Source organism: Gopherus flavomarginatus, chromosome 5, assembly GCF_025201925.1.
Source record: "Gopherus flavomarginatus isolate rGopFla2 chromosome 5, rGopFla2.mat.asm, whole genome shotgun sequence".
NCBI lineage: Eukaryota > Metazoa > Chordata > Testudines > Testudinidae > Gopherus > Gopherus flavomarginatus.
In genome coordinates this window covers 1,861,396-1,884,872 of record NC_066621.1, presented here as the reverse complement: position 1 = coordinate 1,884,872, position 23,477 = coordinate 1,861,396, and the positions used below count along the sequence as shown (strand labels likewise).

The 23,477-nt window shown below is 54.3% G+C and overlaps 2 protein-coding genes and 1 pseudogene across 2 annotated transcripts in view; all 3 read left to right on the top strand.

Annotated features, from left to right (window-relative positions):
* LOC127052850 (fibroin heavy chain-like) overlaps positions 1-21,050 on the top strand; it is an 81,060-nt gene extending 60,010 nt beyond the window's left edge. Inside the window, exon 2 of the mRNA XM_050956971.1 lies at positions 20,961-21,050. The gene's annotated coding sequence lies outside the window, so the exon portion shown is untranslated. The remainder of the gene's footprint in view (positions 1-20,960) is intronic.
* The window catches only part of LOC127051184 (RING finger protein 112-like), a 147,590-nt pseudogene continuing 126,597 nt past the window's right edge, over positions 2,485-23,477 (top strand).
* Positions 15,343-16,407, top strand: LOC127052851 (fibroin heavy chain-like). The gene has a single exon (XM_050956973.1). It carries the CDS (start codon positions 15,523-15,525, stop codon positions 16,405-16,407), a length of 885 nt encoding a protein of 294 aa, XP_050812930.1. The 5' UTR covers positions 15,343-15,522.

Here is a 23,477-nt window from a genome sequence, read left to right as displayed (position 1 = left end):
GTACATAGGTTTATTTACCTGCTGATGTTTACATTCCACGTTGCTTTCCTTGACCATAGTACTAACAGTGTTTACCAACCAGTGCTTGTGACAGCAGGTCATAGTGACAGCAGGTCATAGGCTAGTATTGCATACAAGAAATTTTCAATTCACCCATTTACCTATCTTTAATTCATCGATTTACCCATCAAGAGGACATGAAGCCACCAGGAGGACCAATGCTGGGGAGAAGGGTCCTGCCCCCTAGAGCCTGAGGGCATAGGCACCGAATTTCTGATCTGCCAACGGGTGCTCCACCCATGCCCCACCCCCACCCCACCCCTGCCCCCAACGTCCCAGCCCTGCCTGCTTCTTCCCACCCCTGCTCTGCCACTGCCCCTTCTTCCCACCCCCTCCTCTGAGCACGCTGGGCCCTCGCTCCCCCCTGCCCCCCAGCACCTCCTAACGCCACGAAACAGCTGATTGGTGGCAGGCAGTAGGTGCTGGGAGGCTGGGGGAGGTGCTGATCGGGGGGGCTGCTGACAGGCAGGAGGCGCGGGGGGGAGGGAGAGGTGTTGATAGGCTGGCTGCTGGCGGGTGCTAAGCACCCACCATTTTTTTCCCTGTGGGTGCTCCATCCCTGGAGCACCCACGGAGCCAGTGCCTGAGGGCATGTGGGCACCGCCAGAGCACGTGTCTGACCTGTGGTGTCACCGCAGAGCAGCCAGGGCCGGGGCAGGAGGCTGGGACATGTGAAGAGCAGCCAGTGACCTTTCCTTACAGCCCCAGAGATGGTTGTTTCTAGTCTCCCTGGGCCCTTTGGGTGGGGCCCCTTGTTCCATTAACTTTCCCCCTTTCCCCTTATTTCCCTTAGCACGGCTGCTGGTTTGCAGAGGTCAGAGGGTCGGGGAAGCTGCCCCGAGCACCCCGGAGTGGGGATCCCTCTCCTGAGCGACCCACAGCCAGACTGGGGTGCAGTGTCCCAGGGACCCGGGGCCCAGACTTGTCAGGGTTAGGAGGGGAGTCCACATGGGGAGTCCTGCAGGGCAGGGAGGCCTCTGGGTAAAGGGAACTGGAGCGAGGACTCGGGTCCGTTCACCGTCCAGTGCTACTGGGCCCTGCAGAACCAACCGGCTCTAGGGAGAGACCCCGAGAGCCCAGCCTGGCTCAGGGCCCCGGGTTACGGAACTAGAGAGTGAAAGCGAAAGTGGGACGGAGCAGGGAGCGGCCAGCCGGGCTCTGTGCAGAGACAGACCCGCAGAGAGCCAGGGAGGCGGAGGGGAAACCCAGAGACAAACGGAGACATTGAATTAACCTTGGGGTCTGCGCTGGAGTCTGCTCACCGCGGTGAGCTACAGGGGAAGAGGGAGCCCAGGGCTGGGCTGGCAGGGGCTGCGGGTCGGGAGTGAGGGGCACCGGCAGAGCTGGGGGGGCAGGGCTGGGCTGGCAGGGGCTGTGGGTCGGGAGTGAGGGGCACCGGCAGAGCTGGGGGGGCGGGGCTGGGCTGGCAGGGGCTGCGGGTCGGGAGTGAGGGGCACCGGCAGGGCTGGGGGGGGGCAGGGCTGCGATAGCAGGGGCTGCAGGTCGGGAGTGAGGGGCACCGGCAGGGCTGGGATAGCAGGGGCTGCGGGTCGGGAGTGAGGGGCACCGGCAGGGCTGGGCTGGCAGGGGCTGAGGGTTGGGAGTGAGGGGCACCGGCAGAGCTGGGGGGGCAGGGCTGGGCTGGCAGGGGCTGCGGGTCGGGAGTGAGGGGCACCGGCAGAGCTGGGGGGACAGGGCTGGGCTGGCAGGGGCTGCGGGTCGGGAGTGAGGGGCACCGGCAGAGCTGGGGGAGCAGGGCTGGGCTGGCAGGGGCTGCGGGTCGGGAGTGAGGGGCACCGGCAGAGCTGGGGGGACAGGGCTGGGCTGGCAGGGGCTGCGGGTCGGGAGTGAGGGGCACCGGCAGAGCTGGGGGGGCAGGGCTGGGCTGGCAGGGACTGCGGGGCGGGAGTGAGGGGCACCGGCAGAGCTGGGGGGGCAGGGCTGGGCTAGCAGGGGCTGCGGGTCGGGAGTGAGGGGCACTAGCATGGTTTGCTCTGGCCAGATGCACTTTGTCCAGGAGCCCCGGTGCCCTGTAAATGGCGGGGGGGGGGGGGCGGATTCACGATGCCCCAAGGGCGCCCCCCTCTAATAAGAACAGGAGCAACAGCAGCTGGTGTTTCCGAGGCCCCTTGGCCGGCTCGGACAGTCTCACCCCCCAGCTGACCCCACGTCCTGGCGGGTCGGGTGCTTTTAGCAGGCTGAACTAGGGTGCGGCAGGGAGTGGGGAGCAGCAATGGTTGCATCATTCCCTGAACTCCCGGGCCCCCAGGCAACCCAAAACCCCACTAGCAGAGAGACACTTGCCAGCCCTGCCCCAGAATGGGGGAGTGGTCAGTGTACAGCAGTGAATGGAAACTTACCAGAAAAGTGGTGAAAACTTACAGTGGAACCCAGGAGTCCTGGCTCCCAGCCCCCTGCTCTAGCATGTCAGCCCCGTGTTCCCATGTGCTGGCTCCTGCCCCAGTGAATCTCCTTAGGCCTGCGGGGTCAGAGGGATGGAGCATCTGCTTGGACGTCTTGAACGACCCCGTCTCCATCGAGTGTGGTCACAACTTCTGCCGGGGCGGGGCTGCCTCTCCACTCACTGGAGCGAGGTGTCAGCCCAGGGGCCCTGCTGCCCAGAGTGCCGGGCTCCCTGCTCCAGGGGCAGGATGATCCCAGACACACGCGTCAAAAGCCTGGTGGAGAAAATCACCGAGAACACGCGGGAAGAGCCGGATTCGGTGAGACCAGACAGGCCAGATAAGGGGAAAAGGAGTTTTCTCCTGTCGGGGATGCTGGGCCCAATCCAGCCCCAGGGCAGGGACTGGCTGGCTCAGGGGGACAGGGAATGGGACATGGGGCCTGTCCGTTCTAGGAGGCGCCAGCCCTGATCTGGCCCCAGAGTTGGGACTGGCTGGCTCAGGGGGTGGGGAATGGGACACACAGGCTTAGACTGGTCAGCCAGAAAGGACCATTATGATCATCTAGTCTGACCGCCTGCACATTGCAGGGCACAGAAACTCCTCCACCCACTCCTGTAATGGACCCTGTCATGGTATAATTCCCCACTCTGAACCTTAGCGTCCAAAGATGGGGTACCAGCATGAATTCCTCTAAGCTCAATTACTAGTTTAGTACTTGTAGCGCTGCCACCAACCAGGAATTCCAGTGCCGGGTACACTCCCAGCCAAATACACATTTGCAAATAAAGAAAACAACCATAAGCCTAACTCGCTTTATCTACCTGGTACTCACTAGTCTGACCTTATAAGAGCCTGTATCAGAGAGACTGGAGAGAAACCTGGTTGCATGTCTGTCTGGTCACTCTCAGAACCCAGAGAGAACAACAGCCAAACACTAACAGCAAACACACAAACTAACAGCACACACACAAACTTCCCTCCCTCAAGATTTGAAAGTCTCCTGTCCCCTGATTGCTCCTCTGCTCAGGTGACAGCCAGGCTCACTGAACTTGTTAACCCTTTATAGGCAAAAGAGACATGAAGTACTTCTGTTCTATTAACCCTTGACTATCTGTTTATGACAAACCCCAAACCTCTGGCTGAGTTACTGACGTCCTCACATCGTGGTTTAACGCAGGGGTGGGCAAACTTTATGGCCGAAGGGCCACATCTGGATGGGGAAATTGCATTCAAGGCCATGAATGTAGGGCTGGGGCAGGGGGTTGGGGGGAGGGAGGGAGTGCGGGGTGTGAGAGGGCTTTAAGGGCCAGGGATTGAGGTGCAGGTCAGGTGTGGAGTGTGGCAGGGGGCTCAGGGCAGAGGGTTGAAGTGCAGGAGGGGTGCGGCAGGGGGTTCAGAGGAGGGGGTTGGGGTGCTTGTGGGGTGTGGCAGTGAGTTGGGGTGCAGGAGGGGTGAAGAAGGGGGTCTCAGGGCAGGGAGTTGGGGTGCAGGAGGAATGCAATATGCAACGGGGGCTCAGGGCAGGATATTGGGGTGTAGGGTGCAGGGGGGGTTCGGGGCACAGGCTCCACCCCGGCACTGCTTATCTTGAACAGCTGTGGGGTGGCAGCAGTGCACAGCAGGGCTAAGGCAGGCTCCCTTCCAGCCCTGGCCCCACAGTGCTCCCAGAAGTGGCCGGCACCACGTCCCTGTGGCCCCTGGGGGAGGGAGGAGCAGAGGACTCCACATGCTGCTCTCACCTGCGGGTATCTCCCCCGAAGCTCCCATTGGCTGTGGTTCCCCGCTCCCGGCCAATGGGAGCTGCGGGGGCGGTGCCTGCAGGCAAGGGCAGCGCGTGGAGCTCTTTGCCCAACTGCTCCCCTAGGGGCCGCAGGGACGTGGTGCCGGCCGCTTCTGGGAGCAGCACAAGGTCAGGGCAGGCAGGGAGCTTGCCTTAGCCCCATGGCGCCATGGGGGTGGCAATCCCGTGGGATGGAGCCAAAGCCTTGATGGGCCAGATCCAGCCCATGGGTCGTAGTTTTCCCACCTCTGGTTTAAAGACTTCAAGTTACAGAGAATCCACCATTTACACCTGTTCAAACTGGCAAGTGACCCGTGCCCCATGCTGCAGGGGAAGGCAAACCCCCCCCCCCCCCAGGTCTCTGTCAATCTGAGCAGGGGGAGATTCCTTCCCCAAATAAGAGGATCAGTTAGACCCTCAGAGCAGCCCTGCCGACCTAGCGCTCCTTAGGGACACCCCTGGGAAAGAATTCTCTGTAGTAACTCCCTGCCCATCCCATCTCCGGCCGTTGGGGATATTTGCTGCTAGCAGTGACAGATTGGCTACATGCCATGGTTGGCAGTCCCATCAGCCCATCCTCCTATAAACTTATCAAGCTCAGCCTTGAAGCCCTGAGAGCTGAGTGGCCGGAGGGCAGCGGCTGCTGGCTGGGAGCCCAGCTCTGAAGGCAGTGCAGAATTAAGGGTGGCAATACTGTGAGTCCCCCTCCAATAAAATTATGACCCCCCCAATTCCCTTTTGGTCAGGACCCCCAATTTGAGAAATGCTGTTTTCCCCATGAAATCTGTGCGGTTTAGGGTAAAAGCACACACAAGATCAGATTACACAGGAGGGAGACCAGATTTCACAATCTGTGACACATTTTTTATGGCCGTGAATTTGGTAGGATCCTGACTTTTACAGATTAATTACAAATCCTTGCTATTGGGCTTGCAATTTCATGTGCCAGATTCTTTAATATTCATGGATGGAGATGATCCAGGCCCCCCAGTTTGGTCCCATTAAGCTGTTTGAATCTGGCTTCCATTTCAGTCAATTCAGGGACATTTTCTACTCCCGTATTCTTGTTCTCAGTAGCCATCTTGCCACAGCTTCTAATTATGCTTATTGAAAACTGAGGCTCTTGGGATACGTTAGGATTCAGTAAAGCCCTGGGAAGTTGCTGATGTGCTGACATGGATTAGGGGACAAAGGCGTAAGCAGGGAGTATTTCTTTGTTTTATAAATAAGTTGCCATATTTTCCCCTTCCCTGTTGCTTGTGAGAATTGATAAGATCTGCAGCTGCATGAGAAATGTAGGTATGAAATGAATGCCCTTCGTGTGAGAGAAGGTAAAAGAAACGTTCTCCATCTCCCTCCCAGCTACATAAACAAGCCCTGGCTCATGGCCCCTTCCTCCCACCCCTGAGAACCGCTGACTAGGAATATTTGTAGCAACAGATTGTTGCTAAGCACTGTATTTTCAAGGTAAAAATGCCGGTATGACATGCGTAATGCTGTGAATAGATAGGGGTGGGTATACTAACACTATGGGTGTTTCTATTACATAATCAGGGTTTTGGGGGCCTTGTAACAGATGTAAGCGTGTACATCCTAACTGAGATAACAGGAGTGTGCTGTGACTAATCCAGGGCTTACTCGACAATTGGGTCGAGGGGAACAAGTATTGCCATAAAGAAGCCTGTACTCATATCCGCCTGCGGGTCAACCTGCTCCTTTCCCTTCTAGGAGAGACCATGCCGGTATTGGCCCATGCAGCTTGTATCCCTTATCTCCACCCCGTCCTCAGTGCTTAGCGGTCCCACGTCTTCTTTCCTTCTTTTCTTTTTCTTTATAAGGCTTAAGAACTTTTTCCTGTTGGTTTTAATTTTTTTTTGCAAGCTCAAATTCTGCTCGGCCTTTGGCAGTTCTCACTTCATCCCTATACGGATTCCTCCCATTTTCCATTCCTCGTAGGCTTTCTGCTTTCTCTTAGTCACCCTTTGAGATCCTCGTTCATCCGGTTTGGTCAGCAGCCCTTCCCTATGGGCTTCTTCCTGGATGCAGACTCCAGAGAGTTCCTGCAACTTTGACAAGCCCCCTCCACATCCAGATCCTTCAGCTTTGCAGGCCAGGTCACTTCCCTGCCTAATTCCCTTCATTTTTTGCAGTTTGAGCCATTTGAAATCCAGGACCCCCAGCTGCAGATCGGTTCTGGTTTATCCTTCCATTCGGTTAAACTGAATTAGCTCCTTCTCATTTCTTCCCACTCCACCTCGTCATTAACACACAATGCTACTCCACCACCTTTGCCTTTTTGTTTTCTTTCCTGTACTCCAGCCGTGGCTGCTTTGCCCCGTGGTTCTGTTCTCCCGACAATGTCTGGTTTCCCGTCCTGCACCCGTAGTTTTACTTCCTCCATTTTATCACTCCTGACATTGCTGTAGAGACTTTGCTCAGATTTCTCACACGAGTGGTACAGTCCTTTTACTGCCAGTATCGGCCACCTGACTGTTAGTGTCAGTGCCCTTGGCACTAATGTTCCTCTTCTGCGTTCTCCCGCCCTCTGTCCTTCCTTTCTCCACTGCTGCGCCCTCTCCCACTGGATTTGCCTCCCACGCAGCGTGAGAATCAGGCCTGGAGATTCCATGAGCATCTCCCTGGGTTCCTAGTTTAACGCCCTTTTTAGCAGTTGTGCCAACCTCCATCCCAGAAGTCTGTCTCCCTCCCCACACAGGTGGCGTCCCTCCCATGGGACCAGTCCTCTGTCTGTGAGCGCCTCCCAGTTGTCGAACATCCCCAAGCCCTCCTTAGCCCCACTGCCTGAGCCACCTGGTGATCATCAGCATCTTGTCTCCCCTTCACTCTCCTCCTCTCACTGAAGATCCCCTGAGCCTCCATTTCTTTAAGGCTCTTCCCCAGCCTGCCGCAGTCTCTCTTGATGTGTTCCAGCAAGAATCTAGGGGTCTTTCCCCTCCAAAGAGTTCTGGCTCTGATCCAGACCCAGGGCAGTGGGACTGGCTGGCTCAGGGGCATGGGAATGAGGCACGGAGCTCTGGTGCACAGGTCTGGCTAGCACAAGGGGGTGGGAATGGGGCATGGGACTCTGATCTCGGGCACAGGCTGGGTTGGGGATTGGGAATGGGGCAAGGGGCTCTGATCACAGGACCATGAGACAGGTTCACTTGGGAGGTGGGGTCCCAGGTCTGACCCTGCTCTCTCCCTGCAGCAAGGACCAGGAGCTCCACTGGAGATGGGGCGCCCGGTGCAGCTGGTGCGTCTGGACGAGGAAGAGAACCTAATCCTGAACGAGGAGGCCCTGAGCTGCTGCCTGGAGCAGGGTGGGGTGGGGGACGCCCCCGTCTGCCTGGTGTCCGTCATCGGGGAGCAGCGCTGGGGCAAATCCTTCCTGCTGAACTACCTGCTGCGCCGGCTCCAGCACCCAGTGAGTGTGAACGGGGGCAGGCGTGAGCTGGGGTGTGAGCGGCCCCATCCTGCCCCATGCTGGGGGGTTTAGAGCCGCACACGTGTCTGTGAACAGCCCATCCAGCACCATGTCCAGTTAGCTCGGGCCATGGCTGGACACTAACTTGTCTGTCTGGCCGTGTGGAACACAGCGCGTCTCTCTGTGTCTAGAGAGCAGTGGGTCTGTTTGTCTATCAGATTACGAGTACACCCCTCAGCATGTGTCCTTCCCGCCCCACACTAGTACAATTAAACCCTGTCCCCTCCCAGGGTTTGCAGCCTGGGGTAGGAGCGGGGACCAGTCACTGACCTCCCCCACCCTGCACTGACCTCCCTCCTGCATGTTCCCTCCCAGCAGGAGGCAAGGGACGGGGCAATGGATGGGCCGGGAGGAGGAGCCCCTGGAGGGGTTCGAGTGGCGCGCCGACATGCAGCGGATCACCAAGGGGGTGTGGGTGTGGAGTCAGCCCTTCTGCGTCCCCACCAAGGGGGGCCAGGTGAGTGCGGGTGTTGGAGGTGCACAGGGAAAGGGAAGGAGACATGAAGCACTGGGAGAAGGGGAAGGGGGAACAGATGGAGGGCTGGGAACAAAGGGAATGGGGGGAATAAAGAGGGAACAAGGGATGGAGACACGGGGAAGGAGGCGCCAGGGGAGAGATAACGGGGGGCAATGAAGAAGAATGCGAGAAGGGAGCTAACACTGGGGAAGGTGAGAACAAGCTGGCAGATGCCAGGGGGCTGAGCAGGGGGCAGCTCTGGGGACAGAGGGGCCGTGGGTGGCTGGACAAAGCCGGGAGCTGACCTGGGGCTCTCACTCTTGGCCCCCAGGTGGCCGTGCTGCTGGTCAACACTGAGGGCTCCATGGACATTGAAAGGAACAAGGAGACGAGCATCAAACTCTCTGCCATGTCCATGCTGCTCAGCTCCCACCAGGTTGGGGGGTTCACTAGGGGGCGCTGTGCTGCAGGGAGTGGGTCAGGGCTCAGCAGGGGGCGCTCTCCCCTGGGGGTCAGGGCTGGCCCCAATGCCCCAGTGCGGCTCTAGGGGGCGCTGTGCTGCAGGGAGCAGGGCTCAGCAGGGGGCGCTCTCCCCTGGTAGCCCCAGGGCTGGCCCCGATGCCCCAGTGCGGCACTAGGGGGCGCTGTGCTGCAGGGAGCAGGGCTCGGTAGGGGGCGCTCTCCCCTGGCAGTCAGGGCTGACCCAATGCCCCAGTGCGGCACTAGGGGGCGCTGTGCTGCAGGGAGCAGGGCTCAGCAGGGGGCGCTCTCCCCTGGGGGTCAGGGCTGGCCCCAATGCCCCAGTGCGGCACTAAGGGGCGCTGTGCTGCAGGGAGCAGGGCTCAGCAGGGGGCGCTCTCCCCTGGGGGTCAGGGCTGGCCCCGATGCCCCAATGTGGCACTAGGGGGCGCTGTGCTCGGGGTGGGTGACGTGGCTGGGAAGTGGCCTGGGGCGGCCGTCGCTGCTCGTTGCTGTAGCTCTGTCCGTCTCCTGATTCTTTGCAGATACTGAACATTGGCCGTCGGGTGAAGGACCCGGATCTCGAATACCTGGAGGTGAGGCCGGGCAGCGCGACACAGAACATGGCCTGGCCAGGTTCTCCCATTCACCCCACAGGTTTATTACCCCTCCCCATGGGTCCTGTGGGGAAACTGAGGCCCAGAGAGAGAAACTGACTCTCCCACAGTCAAATGGGCCTTTGGACTCAGCACTGTCACCGCACAGCCCAGACTGGCTCTCTCTCCCACGTGTCTGGCGTGGGCCACTGAGCCAAAGTTAGGACCCTCCCTTCCCTCCAGCCCGGCTCCACCATCAGTGGGAACCTGCTGGGGCCAGGGCCTGGGGAGGTTGCTCTGCCCCCTGCTCTGCTCTTCTCTTCAGGCTCTTATCCAGCCCCAGCCCCACTGGGTTGAGCCCTGGCAGTCGCGCCCTTAGCGATGTCACTGCCGCCTGCCCTATATGCCATGTCCTGCCCCTGCACCATGCCTCTGGGGGGATTCTCTGTGTGTGAGAGGGGTTGGCTCTGGGAGGGTTTTTTTCTTTCCTCACTGCCCTGGCTCCAGTGCGTAGCAGAAACCTTGTAAATGCAGAGAGACCGTGGCCTGGGGAGAGCTCAGGGAAATGCCGTGTGGCCAAGATTGTTTGCAGTGTGAGCAGAGCCGTGGTTTGAGTCCCTGGGCCGTGCAAAACAGAGTTGGTAGCATCCATCAGCCTGAAGCAATGGTGGTGTGGGGGAGGGTGCGCTTCTCGGGAGCACTGGAGAGAAGAAGCAAGCGCTGGAACTGAACTTTCTTCTCTGTGGCGCGTTGGGTGTAGAGAATGGGTTGTGCACAGACAACATCCCACCCGTGCCAGACCCCCAGGGCCTCCCCCACCATCCCCTTGGCCAGGTGCAGCCTCACACGCTTCTCTCCGCTCCACAGATGTTTCTGCACGTGGCTGAAGTGGTGGGAGAGGCCTATGGACTGGAGCCCGTTCAGGTGAGACACCATCACCTGCCCTGCCCCATGCAGCCCCACATTGCACCCCTCCTCCACTCCCTAGGGCTTGAGGCTTCTCCCCACCTTCTTCCCACTACAGCCTCTCCCCACCCCTTTTAACCCCCACTCCCCTCCTGTCTCCCCTGCAGCACCTAGGACTGCTGGTGCGGGACTGGAGCAGCTCCGAGCTCCTTGGAGCCCAGGGTGGGGAGCAGCATCTGAGAGACGTCAGACACGTGAGTATGGGGCTTGGAGGGTGGGGAATGGGACCCAGGGCCTGTCTCCTGTGGAGGGTGCCTGCCCCGATCCGGACCAAGGGCAGGGTCTGTCCGCCTCAGGGAGCTGGGGAATGGGACACGGGGCCTTGCCCCTCTAGGGGGCTGGTAGCCTCACCCTTTATAAAGATTACCTGATAATTCCCATTACAAGACCCCTTTTTAGTTGCTTATAACTTTAACGGTTTGGGCTGAAATATTCCAGGCTTGTTCTCTGCCTCCAGCTGAATTTCTGCTAGTTTTCTCCAGCCATTTCTGAGAACGGAAACACGCTGTTTTGGCCATTTGAAAAGAAAATTCTGATGTTCCTTGTTTTGAATATCTCTAGACACCCCCCACTTCAGAGCAGGGACTTGAAATGTGGCAGGAGGGTTTGGCCTGCTTGTCAGAGAGATGCCAGGGGTTGTTGCCAAGAAAATCCCCCCATTTCTGGCCGAGTAACAAGCCCTTGGATAATTTCGTATCTCCCATGGATAATCTTTGCACGTGCTCAGGAGAGACTGGCTGGAGTTTAGCAGAGAAAGTCTCCTTCCAACACCTACCACAGACGAGACAGGGCTGCTCCAGACCCTCTCTGACTGCCCAGCCGGTCGGGCTGGTGTTAACACAGATGTTCGTGTGTCAATGTAACGATTCCCCCTGGCTCTGGCAGATGCTGGAGGCAACGTCCCCTTGCAAACACCCCAGGGCCCTGGAAGTGCTGAGCAGCAGCAGCACCAGCAGTTACCTGATGCCCTTCCCCGGCAAGCGGATCTCAACTGGCAGCAAGGGAACCCTGAGAGGTAACAGACCCGGGAGAGCGGCTCTGAGCCCCCTGCCATGTGCTGGGCAATGCGACTGGGTCGCTGCTCCTGCCTGCACATGGAGGGCAGTGAGAAGGGGGATCAGAGGAGTGCCCGCACGTGGAAGGTAACGACAAGGGGGATGAGTCAGGCCCTTGATTCCCCCATCATTGTCCATCTCTCTCCGCTTCGCAGACATGGATGAGGATTTCCGGGACAGCCTGAGGGACTATGTCACCACCCTGGTGGGCTCGGCCGCTCAACACATCCGGAGGGACCAGCACGGAGAGCTGCTCACCGGGACACAGCTCGCTGCCAAGATAAAGGTGGGGACCTGCCAGCTGTGCTGCAGGGATCAGGACGGGCTGCTCTCCGCTGGCAGTCCGTGATTAACCCAATACTTATGTGGCATCACTGTGTGGCTGTTCCCCAGCTGCCCCACCCCAGAGGTGGCTGCATCTCAGCACCAGGTGAGCCCTCCCTGTGTTCACAGCCTTTCTAAGTCCCGTGGAGTCTGTGATGTGGTGATTTCTTTTGGTTCCTTTGCAGAATTTATCTGATGTGATGAAGAAACATCGCTTTGGCTTCTCCTCCCCCTGTCAGGTATCATCTCTGCCTCTGACCTGATCATGGGGTGTCTCCCCTCTCCCGTCCATTCCATACCAGTGTAGCACTACACTGGGGTAGCACTGGGAGCTGAGTCCCTCCTGCTGGAGGAGAGTGGGAAAGGGTCTGAGTGAAACCTCTGGTTCTTGGACTGCGAGGTAATCAAAGATTTTCTCTAGAATTGACAGCGGATGGTGATGGAGGGTTTCACCTACGGACACATCTTGAGTCCTGACACCTGTAGCATCAACCAACTCTGCAGATGTTGGCATGCAAATGAGAGCAGTTTATCAGAACTGGCCTGGAAATGGGATTTTTTATTTTTCCTGCGGAAACCGTTGAGCCCCCAAAGCCCCCAAATGTTTCCATTTGGCAATGCTGCCAAGGTGGCTCCTGGGAACTATAGTTCATGCTCCTCACATGCCCCATTCTCCTCTATGGAGCTGGGCGTAGAGAGGAGAATGAGGCAGTCAAACTACATTTCCCACATTGCATCATGGATCCTCATTGTGGTGAAGAGAAGCCTTGGACATTGTGGTCCTGGTGCATCATGGGGAAATGAAGTCTGGCCAGGGAGCCCAGCACATACAGCAGAATGAGGCATGTGAACTACATTTCCCATAATGCGACAGCATCTTCTTTCTTGGTGTGTGGACATGGCCCCAGTGAATCATGGGAGACGTGGCCGTGGTGGGGAGAGGTGGCTTTAAAGCCACTATTGTGCTCCCTGATATCCAGGACTAGGGTCCCTGGACCCATTGTGTGTGAAGGGTCCGAGCCTGAGGCCTGGCGGCACTTGCAGATGTAGAGCGCTGTGAGTGAAACCCGCCTTTGGAGAGCATAGTAGGAAAGTGCTGCAGTGCGTCCATACTGACAGCTGCCTGCGCACTGGCGTGGCCACTCGCAGCAGCATTGGGAACGGTGCATTATGGGCAGTTCTCCCAGCATGCAAGTGACTGCAACGTGCTTTTCAAATGGGGGGGTGTGGCAGGGAGTGTGTTGTGTGTATGTAAGGGGAGAGAGAGTGGGGTTTTGGGGTGCTGAGAGTGTGTCAGCATGCTGTCTTGTAAGTTCAGACCCCTCTACCCCCCACCTTTCTTTGAAAGGGCACTTCCACCTCCCTGCACCGATTTCACAACAATGAGAAGAGGGGCCACTCGATTTAAGGAGATTATGGGATGTTTCCTGAGATCAATCAGAGCTCTGTTGCAGAGTAGTTGTAGCCCTGCTGGACTCATGCTCTGGGAGGCCACCAAAAGTATCCCACAAGTCTACTTTCTTTCCTCTCTGGCTTGTCACATTTGGTGGGCAGTCCAGTTTTCCCAGGCTGCACCACTAACAAGGGAAGATTGGCTGCAGCTGGGGAGGACACTAGGGAGTCTGGGATACGGGTGGTTGCACTCAGCCCCACATAATGCAGTGTAGATGCTGGAGGTCCAGGCTGGGACTCAGGGTTCAACCAGTCCTAACCTGGGGTTACAAATAAGTGTAGCTGCTCCAGTCCTAGGTTAACAACCCCAGGGGCTGCTAACTCGAGTGCTACTAACTTTGGCCTTACATCGCCGTGTAGACACAACCTGGAACTGGGGTATAGCTGTGTCTGCTTAATTCTCCAGCCTGGGCTGTCTCTCACAAGGCTTTGCTAGTGACAAGCAGCAAACCCCTCCAGGTGCTGTGATCATTCAGCCATCAGCATGTGGAGCCCCCACACCCAGCTAGGTTGCATGAATGCTCCCAGAGCCACTCACGAATCACATAGAGAAAGGCATCAGAGCCCTGGCTGGGATGATTTAGTTTGGGGATTGGTCCTCCTTTGAGCACAGGGATGGACTAGATACCTCCTGAGGTCCCTTCCACCCTGATATTCTAGTCTATGATCAGCCAACCTCCCAAGCCCCAGCCTTGCACCCCAGAGCTGGACCGTTTTGCCTTGGTCAGAAGCTCTGACCAATGTAAGTTTATTACATAATCTGCCCCTCCCTCGCTGTGGAGAGGACACACACACCAGCCTTTGTAAACTGAGCTGAGAGTTCCCAAGCACTGAAACACACTGGTTTAGGTAAAATATAAGACAGGTTATTAACTGCAGGAAGAGAGATTCCAGTGATTATATGTGGTAGGCACAAAAGTCAGGGATAGTTACCAAAGAAAATAAAAGATAAGCTCAGACTTTAAATCTCAGTCCTTATTAGACCACCCAGCTTTGGTCAAGCAGTTTTTCTCACCGCACAGGAGGTTACAGGTGGGTAATAATCCTTAATCCGCTGGCTTCCCCTCAAAGCCTGGGGCCAGTCTCCCCCATTCACGTCTTTGTCCTCCCAGCGCTCTTGTTCCTTCCAGCACAGGTGGGGCAGGAGAGAGGCCAAGTCATGATGCTGCTGTCCCCTATTTTATAGACTCGGTCCATGTGTCTGGAAAGCACCAGCCCAGACGCCCCGGTGGGCTTTGCTGAGTCACAGACCTGAGCAATCCCCCGTCGCATGATGCTTGCGCAGCTCTTACATAACTGTAAATCCCTTGTTTATATTCCTCCCACTGATTAATGGTCATTTAACACCTTCCAGGAGTGGATCCCCTCCTCTGCTGTCACTGGAGAACTGGCAGCAGACAACTCTCAAACTCACAACAGTTTTCAGTAACAATCTTACAGAAAATCTCATGTTAAGTATCCCTCTACTGTTACTCACACCTTCTTGTCAACTGTCTGAAATGGGCCATCCCGATTATCACTGCAAAAGTTTTTTCTCCTGCTGATAATAGCTCACGTTATTTGATTAAGCCACTTAAAGTTGGTATGGCAACCTCCACCTTTTCATGTTCTCTGTATATATCTATCTTCCTACTGTATATTCCACTCTATACATCCAATGAAGTGGGCTCTAGCCCACAAAAGCTTGTGCCCAAATAAATTGGTTAGTCTCTAAGGTGCCACAAGTACTCCTCGTTCCTCTGCAGTAGCCTCTCCAGAATAGATCCACAGCAGAGACTGTTTTGGAGTCATTGCTCCTCCACTACAAGATTTAACCCAGATTTTGTCCTCCAAAACCTGTCTCTGGAAGGTCAACGAAAGCCCCCAAGTACCACCAGATGTGCAAGAGCAGGTGTCACTGATGTGCTGTCGGGCATCAGCCACAGGCCGAGCTCACCTGGGGCAGGGTTTCCAGAATCCTTGGTGAAAGGAACGTGCACAAGTGCACTGGGTCAGGGAATGGAGCCAACGCTGGGCTGCCGTGAGGGTCGGACTGGAGACTGGCAGTACCAGAAACCCCAAGTGACTGCCACACGGCCTGGCGGCATTGCTCTGTTACCTGAGGCTGCTGCGGTGGAAGCTGCAGCCATGAGTTGGAGACACAGTCCCATAAACTGCAGCTCACTCCAGCCGTGTCCTCTCCGCACAGATGGCCATCACCTTCCACAACCAGGGAGTCATGGACAGAGCCCGCCGCGACCACAATGACTTTCTGAAGAAGTCGGTGAGTGATGGCCGGTGTGGCCCCAGCCAGGGGAACCCAGAAAAACAGCCTGGTCACCTCTATGGGATTCAGGGTTTGGGGTAGCAGATGGGAGTTAATATGTCTGGTTCCCAGGGTGGCTGCAGAGATAGGAGACTCCAAGCCCAGCACAACAGGGGAGAGGCCTAACTCAGCAATGGAGCGGTGCATTGCCCAGTGTAACGTGAGCCCCAATCTTGGTCATGGTCATTGCAGCACTTGACACATCTAATCTTTGCTGTTTCCTCTCCCAGTACATGTTTACCTCCTCTGAGAAGTTTGTGGTGCAGCGCAGGCAGTTGCTGGAGCGGTGCCGAAAGGAAATGCTGCCGAAGACAGAGTCCCTGCTGAATGCAGAGCTGATGAAGGACAAAGAGGCCCTGCTGAGGGAGCTGGAGGCAGAGCTGATGCGGATGGCTGAGTCCTTCAAGGCGACTAATGAGAAGCACAAGAAGATGGCGCTGAGAGTGGTCTACGCAGTTGCTGGTGCTGGGGTCGTCGCAGCTGCTGGTGCTGGGGTCGTCGCAGCTGCTGGTGCTGGGGTCGTCGTCGCAGCTAGTGCTGCTAGGGTCGTCGCAGCTGGTGCTGCTAGGGTCGTCGCAGCTGGTGCTGCTAGGGTCGTCACAGCTGCTTGTGCTAGGGTCGTTGCAGCTGCTGGTACTGGGGTCATCGCAGCTGCTGGTACTGGGGTCGCAGCTGCTGGTACTGGGCTCGTCATAGCTGCTGATGCTGGGTTCATCGCAGCTGCTGGTGCTGGGCTCGTCATAGCTGCTGGTGCTGGGCTCGTCACAGCTGTTGGTGCTAGGCTTGTCACAGCTGCTCGTGCAGGAGTCGTCGCACCTGCTGGTGCTGGGGTCGTCGCACCTGCTCGTGCAGAGGTCGTCGCACCTGCTCGTGCAAGAGTCATCACACCTGCTGGTGCTGGGCTCGTCGCACCTGCTCGTGCAGAGGTCGTTGCACCTGTTCGTGCAGGAGTCATCGCACCTGCTGGTGCTGGGGTCGTCACAGCTGCTGGTGCTAGGCTCATCATAGCTGTCGGCGTGGGGGTCGTCGTAGCTGTCTGGGCTATTTTCATCAAGTATAACTGAGGGAACAGCTATGCTGCTGGGTGCGGGCGGCATAGCTGGGATCTGGTCAGGCTTGGGCGAGGGGGGGAGAGAGTTAGTGGCTATGAACTGGGCTGATGCCACCACCAGCCAAAGGGAGGAGGGAGACAGGACTGAGGAGCTGTGTGATATGCACCCCAGATCTGGACAGTGCCCCCCCAGCCCACTGTGAGGTGATGAATGGGGCGACGGGACTGCAGCGCAGCCCAGACCCGTCACCCACAAACCACCCCAGAGCGGGGGAGTCGTCACCCACAGATTCTAAGAAGGGAAATTGGTCCAACCCGCTCTTGAAAACCTCCAATCCCTGTGTGACACCCAGGCCCAGCGCCACCCCAGTGGAGGGTTCAGTGCCCAGTGTCAGCAACACCTAACAGGCCTGACAAACTTGCCGCACCTAACACACCGCTGTCACGGTATTTAGCCAGTCCCTTCCAGTTCTATGCGATAGGTATATCTCCATACGTTGTTATAAACAGGTGTAATCCTTCTTAGGCTTGCCCAGAAATTATAGGCAATTTGTACGCAATACAGCCAGATGGCTGCCCCACTGACCAAAAAGAAACAGCCAAATGCAGTTCAGTGGACTGATGAGTTGTCATAAACAGATAGCTAAGGGTTAATGTCTCTTTCACCTGTAAAGGGTTAACAAACAGTCACCTGCAACACCTGACCAGAGGACCAATCAGGAGACAAGATACTTTCAAATCTCGGTGGAGGGAAGTCTCTGTTTGTGCTTTTTCTTTGTACGTTGTTCTCTCTGGGTTCTGAGAGGGACCAGACGTACCTACAAGCTCTCTACTCTTCTGTTCAAAATTAGTAAGTAAAAAGGCGGTTTTAGTCTTTTGATTGTTTTCTCTATTTGCAAATGTGTAGTTTGCTGGAAATATTTCAAATTGTATTTTGCTGGGGGGAGGCTTCTCTCTAGTGTCTATAAGTTGAAAGACCCTGTATATTCATCTTGAATTTACAGAGATGATCTTTATTCTTTCTTTTATTAAAGCTTTTCTTTTTAAAGACCTGATTGATTTTTTCCCCTTGTTAGAGGCTCAAGGGAATTAAGTCTGTACTCACCAGGGAATTGGTGGGAGGAGGGAAGGTAGAATTCCTCTGTTTTAAGATTCAAGGAGTTTGAATCACAGTAATCTTCCAGGGTAACCCAGGGAGGGAAAAAGTCTGGGAGAGGCAAGGTTGGGGGAAAGGTTTTACTTTCCTTGTGTAAGATCCAGGGGGTCTGGGTCTTGGGGGTCCCCTGGGAAGGTTTTGGGGGGACCAGAGTGTACCAGGCACTGAAATTCCTGGTTGGTGGCAGCCTATTAGATCTAAGCTGGTAATTAAGCTTAGAGGAGTTCATGCTGGTACCCCATCTTTTGGACTCTAAGGTTCAGACTGGGGAAATATACCATGACATGGTGGCAGTGTGCGGGAAAGATGGAATCCAAAAGCCAGTAAGATTATTAATTTTCTTTTTCTCTGCTAGCTGCTTATAAGAAGAGAGAAGGGGTGGAGGGGTTAAAACTACAGCCAGAAATTTTTTTCTCCTTTTCTCCTTTCTGGCTGTGGAGAGAGACTGCCTGAAGGCAGAGACATTAGTTTAACGACGGTCGTTTGTTAAACAAAAGGGACTCCAGTGGTGAGTCATTGAACTCCAGCAAAACACATTTTCATATACAAGGTTTTTTTATTTTCTAACCTTGCCGGGAAAGGCTAGCTAGAAAGAGTGAAAGAAGACTCTGTTGCTAAGCAACCCCAAGGAGGCAGCAGAGAAACAGCAGTTCAGGCAGTAAACACCAGAGCGCAACCAGCACAACAAAACAGGAACAATGAGCACCAGTGCAGCAACAAGCAAACTAAAAATAGCGAAACTACAAGCAATAAACAAACACAACCAACATAAAAGACAAATGGAACTAATTCAGGCACAAATGGCCAGGGAAGAGGCAGCCCACAAAAGAGAACAAGAAGCAAAAGATGTGGACCACCAATGAGAAATGGAAAAACAACAACAAGAGATGGAAAAGCAAAAAAACGAGAGGGAAGAGAGGGAAAAAGAGAGAAAGCAAGAACTGGACTTGGCGCAGGCCAGGCAGCATGCTCCAGCCAATCCTAAGAACCCTTCTCCAGTTATGGTTCCACATCCCAAGAAATTTCCCACCTACAAGGCAGGTGATGACACTGAAGCCTTCTTAGAAAATTTTGAAAGGACCTGCCATGGGTACAGCATCTCTAAGCCCAGTACATGATAGAACTGAGGCCACAGCTCAGTGGACCTTTAGCAGAGGTGGCGGGCTGAAATGCCTAAGGAGAACATGAACGATTACACTGCTCTACAGCCAAAATGCTTCTGAAATAAATGTAGTCCAACTAATTCTGGGTCACTGAGAACGAAAATGATGCTTAATATTGTTGATTGGCTCTAGTTTTCAAGATATGCTATTGGGTCAGTATATACGACCCTTGACTTGGGAATGGCGGAGGATAAGTGAGTTATAAAGGGAAGGGATCTCAATTTAAACCAGAAATGACTAAAATACATCTTTGACTGGATCTATGAATAAATCTATGACTGGGTTTGGACAGTACTTGCTTTTTAGGCAAAACAATGAATGATGCAATCTGAAGCTGGTATTGTGTCATACATGATATGAATTGCATCATGTTATTCCTAGAAGTCATGGATGATGCAATCATAACGAAGCTTACATCACTCTGCTGAACAAATTGCCCTATATCAGCTCTAGAAATCATACAGTGTCGTGCTCTCTTATTTGTCAGTGTTTGATTTTGCAAAGGGACACATTTCTGTTTAGCCAAAGTGAGCAGAGATGCCTCGTACTTGTGTGAACAGTGCAGATAACTTCTGCTATGTTTGTGGTGAAGTGACTTTTGCATCACAAAAGCGCAGTATAACCACTATGGTTAAGAAAGCCTATCACCTTTATTTTGGCTGCACAACTGGAGATCAGGACAAGAGGTGGGCCCCACACATATTCTGCAACACTTGTGCAACAAATCTTCGCCAGTGGTTGAACAGGAAAAGGAAATCTATGCCTTTTGCAGTGCCAATGATTTGGAGAGAGCCAACAGATCATACCAGCAATTGTTACTTCTGCATGATGCCTCCAGTTGGGAAAGGTGTGTCAAAGAAGAAAAAGTGGACTGTGCATTATCCAAACTACTGGGAGAAGACTTGGCCAACCAGGTGAAGCGGGCCAAGAGAGTGCGAATGGTTACACGCAGCCAAACCAGGCAAGCTTCCAGAACCATCCCGGTTCCTGAGCCGTCCACAAGGGCCTCGTCTGTGTTACCAGAGACCCAGACAGAGGTAGTGGACCCGGATCCCCTGCCAATGACTGAAACAGCCACAGTGACTCCAGTCCCAGACCGGACCTGGAAACGCAACCAACACAGAACCGTTGCCAGCATTAATGCCAGCGCTTGCAAACCCATCTTCAACCCCAATGCCAGAGGGCGCCAGCGAGCCTGAACTGGCAGAAGCAGCAGACAACCACACCCAAGAGGCTCAGCCAGAGCCTGAAATACCACCTGGTGCACCAGCGGAGAGCGGTTCACCGGCAACGGAAACAACCCCATCACCTACATCGCTTCCAGACGGACCAAGCCCAAGTCCCCAGTCTGAGGAAGAACTGGTGTCTCCAGCCTCCAGGAAACAGTTCCAGACTGAGCAGGAAGCAGATGACAGCCTTCAGAAAGCTTGGGCAGCGGCACGGAGCACCCCACCGCCTTTCAGCTCTTCTACCAATCCCAGTTTGTTATAGAACAAGGGCTTTTATACAAGGAGATTCTTTCTGGTGGACACCAGGAAGAATGGCACCCACAAAGACAGTTGGTGGTTCCAACTAAGTACCGGGGGAAGCTCTTAAGCTTAGCCCATGATCATCCCAGTGGCCATGCTGGGGTGAACAGAACCAAAGACAGGTTGGGGAAGTCCTTCCCCTGGGAGGGGATGGGCAAGGATGTTGCCAAGGCTTTACCCAGCTTAAAGCAACACCCACGTCTGACCCTGTGCTAAGGGCCCCGGACTTTAACAAACTGTTCCTAGTAACCACAGATGCGTCCGAGCGTGGTGTGGGAGCAGTTTTAATGCAGGAAAGACCAGATCAAGAATTCCATCCTGTCGTGTTTCTTAATAAGAAGCTGTCTGAGAGGGAAAGCCACTGGTCAATCAACGAAAGAGAATGCTACGCCATTGGGTACGCTCTGGAAAAGCTATGCCCATATGTTTGGGGCGGCGTTTCCAGCTACAAACCGACCATGCTGCACTGAAGTGGCTTCATACTGTCAAGGAAAATAACAAAAACCTTCTTCGGTGGAATTTAGCTCTCCAAGATTTTGATTTTGAAATACACATTTCAGGAGTTTCTAACAAAGTGGTTGATGCACTCTCCTGTGAAAGTTTTCCCATAATCAACTAGTTAAAATAGTCCTTGGAATGTGGGACAGATTGTTAGTTTTTATATAATCAGTAGTATGTCTAAAGGTGCATGTGTCTTATTAACTCTGTTTTCTCCTAGAGCTCCAAGAAGAAATCACAGCCAGTGTGGAACCGGCTGTCCAACCCTATCTGTGATTTGGGCGAGGATGTTATACATTTTAAGGTGAAGGGTAACAACCTTTATGTGTGCAGTAATATAAAATCCCTCTTGGCCAGAAGTACAGAATCACTTACCTGCAAGGGGTTAATCAGTTCAATTAACCTAGTTGGCACCTGACCAGAAGGACCAATGGGGAAAGAAGATACTTTCAATGATGGGGGGGAGGTTTTGTGTTTGCCCTCTCAGAGAGAGGGACCAGGGCAGGAAAAAACATCTCCTAAAACACCTGTAATGAGCATCCAAGATTACAAAAATTATAAGTAAAGCTAGGGAATGCATTAGATTATCTTGTGTTTTAGCTTGTGAATTTTCCCTATGCTAAGAGGTAATTTTATTCCTGTTTTTTAACTGTGAAGCTGAGCTAGAGGAGAATCCTCTGGGTTTAAATCTTTTTATTACCCTGTAAAGTTGCCTTCCATCCTGATTTCACAGGTATGAGTCTTCTTTATTTATTTTTTTATAAAATCTTTGTTTAAGAACCTGATTGATTTTCAGTGTCCTAAAAACCAGGGATCTGGTCTGTGCTCACTTGTTAACCTATTGGTTGGTATATTATTCTCAAGCCGGCCAGGAAAGGGGGTGAAGAGGCTTGGTGCGATATTTTGGGGGTGGGGGGGGTAGAGCTCCAAGTGGCCCCTCCCTGAATGTTTGTTGAAATCACTTGGAGGTGGTAGCGATACCGTCCAAGGACAAGGAAAGGAATTTGTGCCTTGGGGAAGTTTTAATCTAAGCTGGTGGAATATAAACTTAGAGGGTCTTTCATCTGTACCCCAGAGTTCAGAGTGGGGCAGGGAACCCTGACAGCAGCGATTTGGCAAGAGGAGGCCCAGCCGTGTTTGTCAGAGATGACAGGAGCTTGGTTTAGGTGAGATAATCTACTTTAGCCTGTTATGCCTGGACTCTAGGAAGCGTGTTACACTTTTCTTGTGCACCTGCCACCCTTCTGCCAGGAGTGTCAGCAGCAACCAGGCCCAAGTCCTTATTTTAGGGGATTTGCTACAATTTCTTAACTTTGTCTCCAGCCCCCACAGTCATCTAGGGATCTGCACCCAAGCTGGGTGCCTTGGCCAGGCAAGTCTGTACCCACGCGCAAGAGGTTTGAAGAACCAAACTTTGTTGGGGGTGAACTGGGGACATCTGTTTACAGTTTAACACCTTCCACCACCATTTAGCACCTCAGTCAGAGTCCCAAACCAATGAAACCCTAAATGACTGAACCTGAATGTGAACCAGTTTGTTCCCCTCAGCTTGTGGCTCCCCAACTTCCTCCCCACAGTCTGGGGTTCCGGAAGACCAGGAAAGTCAGGGTCCCTGGGCAGCTCGGGGGCTCTACCACCTTCCCAGCGATAGCAATTCCAGCAGCTAGGACAGGGAGGCCTCACCAGGCACTGGGTGCTGTAGAGGCTGCTGGGAATTCCGCTGCTCTCGCTTACTATGTGCAATGGCTCGCCCGCGGCTGTTCCCCACCGAACACTGGGGGCTGTGGATGAATCCAGCTGCTGCTCAACTAACTGAGACTGCTTCTGGGCTCTAACATCTGCTTGTCCCAGCTGGACAACTGGCCCCTCTGGTGAGCTCTGCCTACCCAAGGCAATTCCAGCTCTCAGCTCAGCTCTTCGAGATACAAGGGGGTTGGGGTTTTAAGTACCAGCCACGTCTCTATCACCCAAAGAGTTATTCCCATCACAAACATTCAATCTCTCTCCCCTTGCCCTCCAGCGCTATCCAGGGCCTCTCATCATCGACACAAGGAGCGAAGTCTAGCCATGCACAAGCAATGCAATTACTGTACTGGCTGTATGCTAATGTAAATTAAGTTGTCTTAATTTGGAGTGTACTCAGAGCAATAGTCTTGCTTTCACTACACCTGTAGCTCCGTGTTGTGCTATTAAGGAAAGTGTGTGTCCTCAGTTGAAATCATTCCAGCTGCTGCGTAGTGTCCCTGAAGGACAGCACACCTGGTAGTTTGTGCAGGTCCAACGGACACGCTGTCATGGAGTCACAGGTCCGATGCTCTGGAACTGCTCTGTATAAAGCCAGCCAGGATTCTCGGGTAGCATGATTTCATTCAGGGCACGCTGTCCAGGCCAAGAAGCCTCATCGGCTATGGTCTTCCTGGGTCTGACCCCAGAGCATTCATCACCTCTGTTCTCACCGTGCACGTCTGCTGTGGGTCCACCTGGATGGGACCCCTGGGGAAGCCAGAGGCCTCTGCATCCCAAATTCGCAGTCAGCAGTGACTCTCAGCCAATGCTGTAAAACAAAAGGCTCATTAGTTGACAGGAAAATGGTGTAGAACAGAGCTTGTTAGACAAAAAGCTCGACCATTCAGCAAATAAAATCTTGGAGGACCCAGGGCCTGGTGCCCCCAGGTGCCCTCTCTGACTTCCCAACAGGAGACTGACCTGCGTCCAGTGACCGACCTCTGACAGGCCC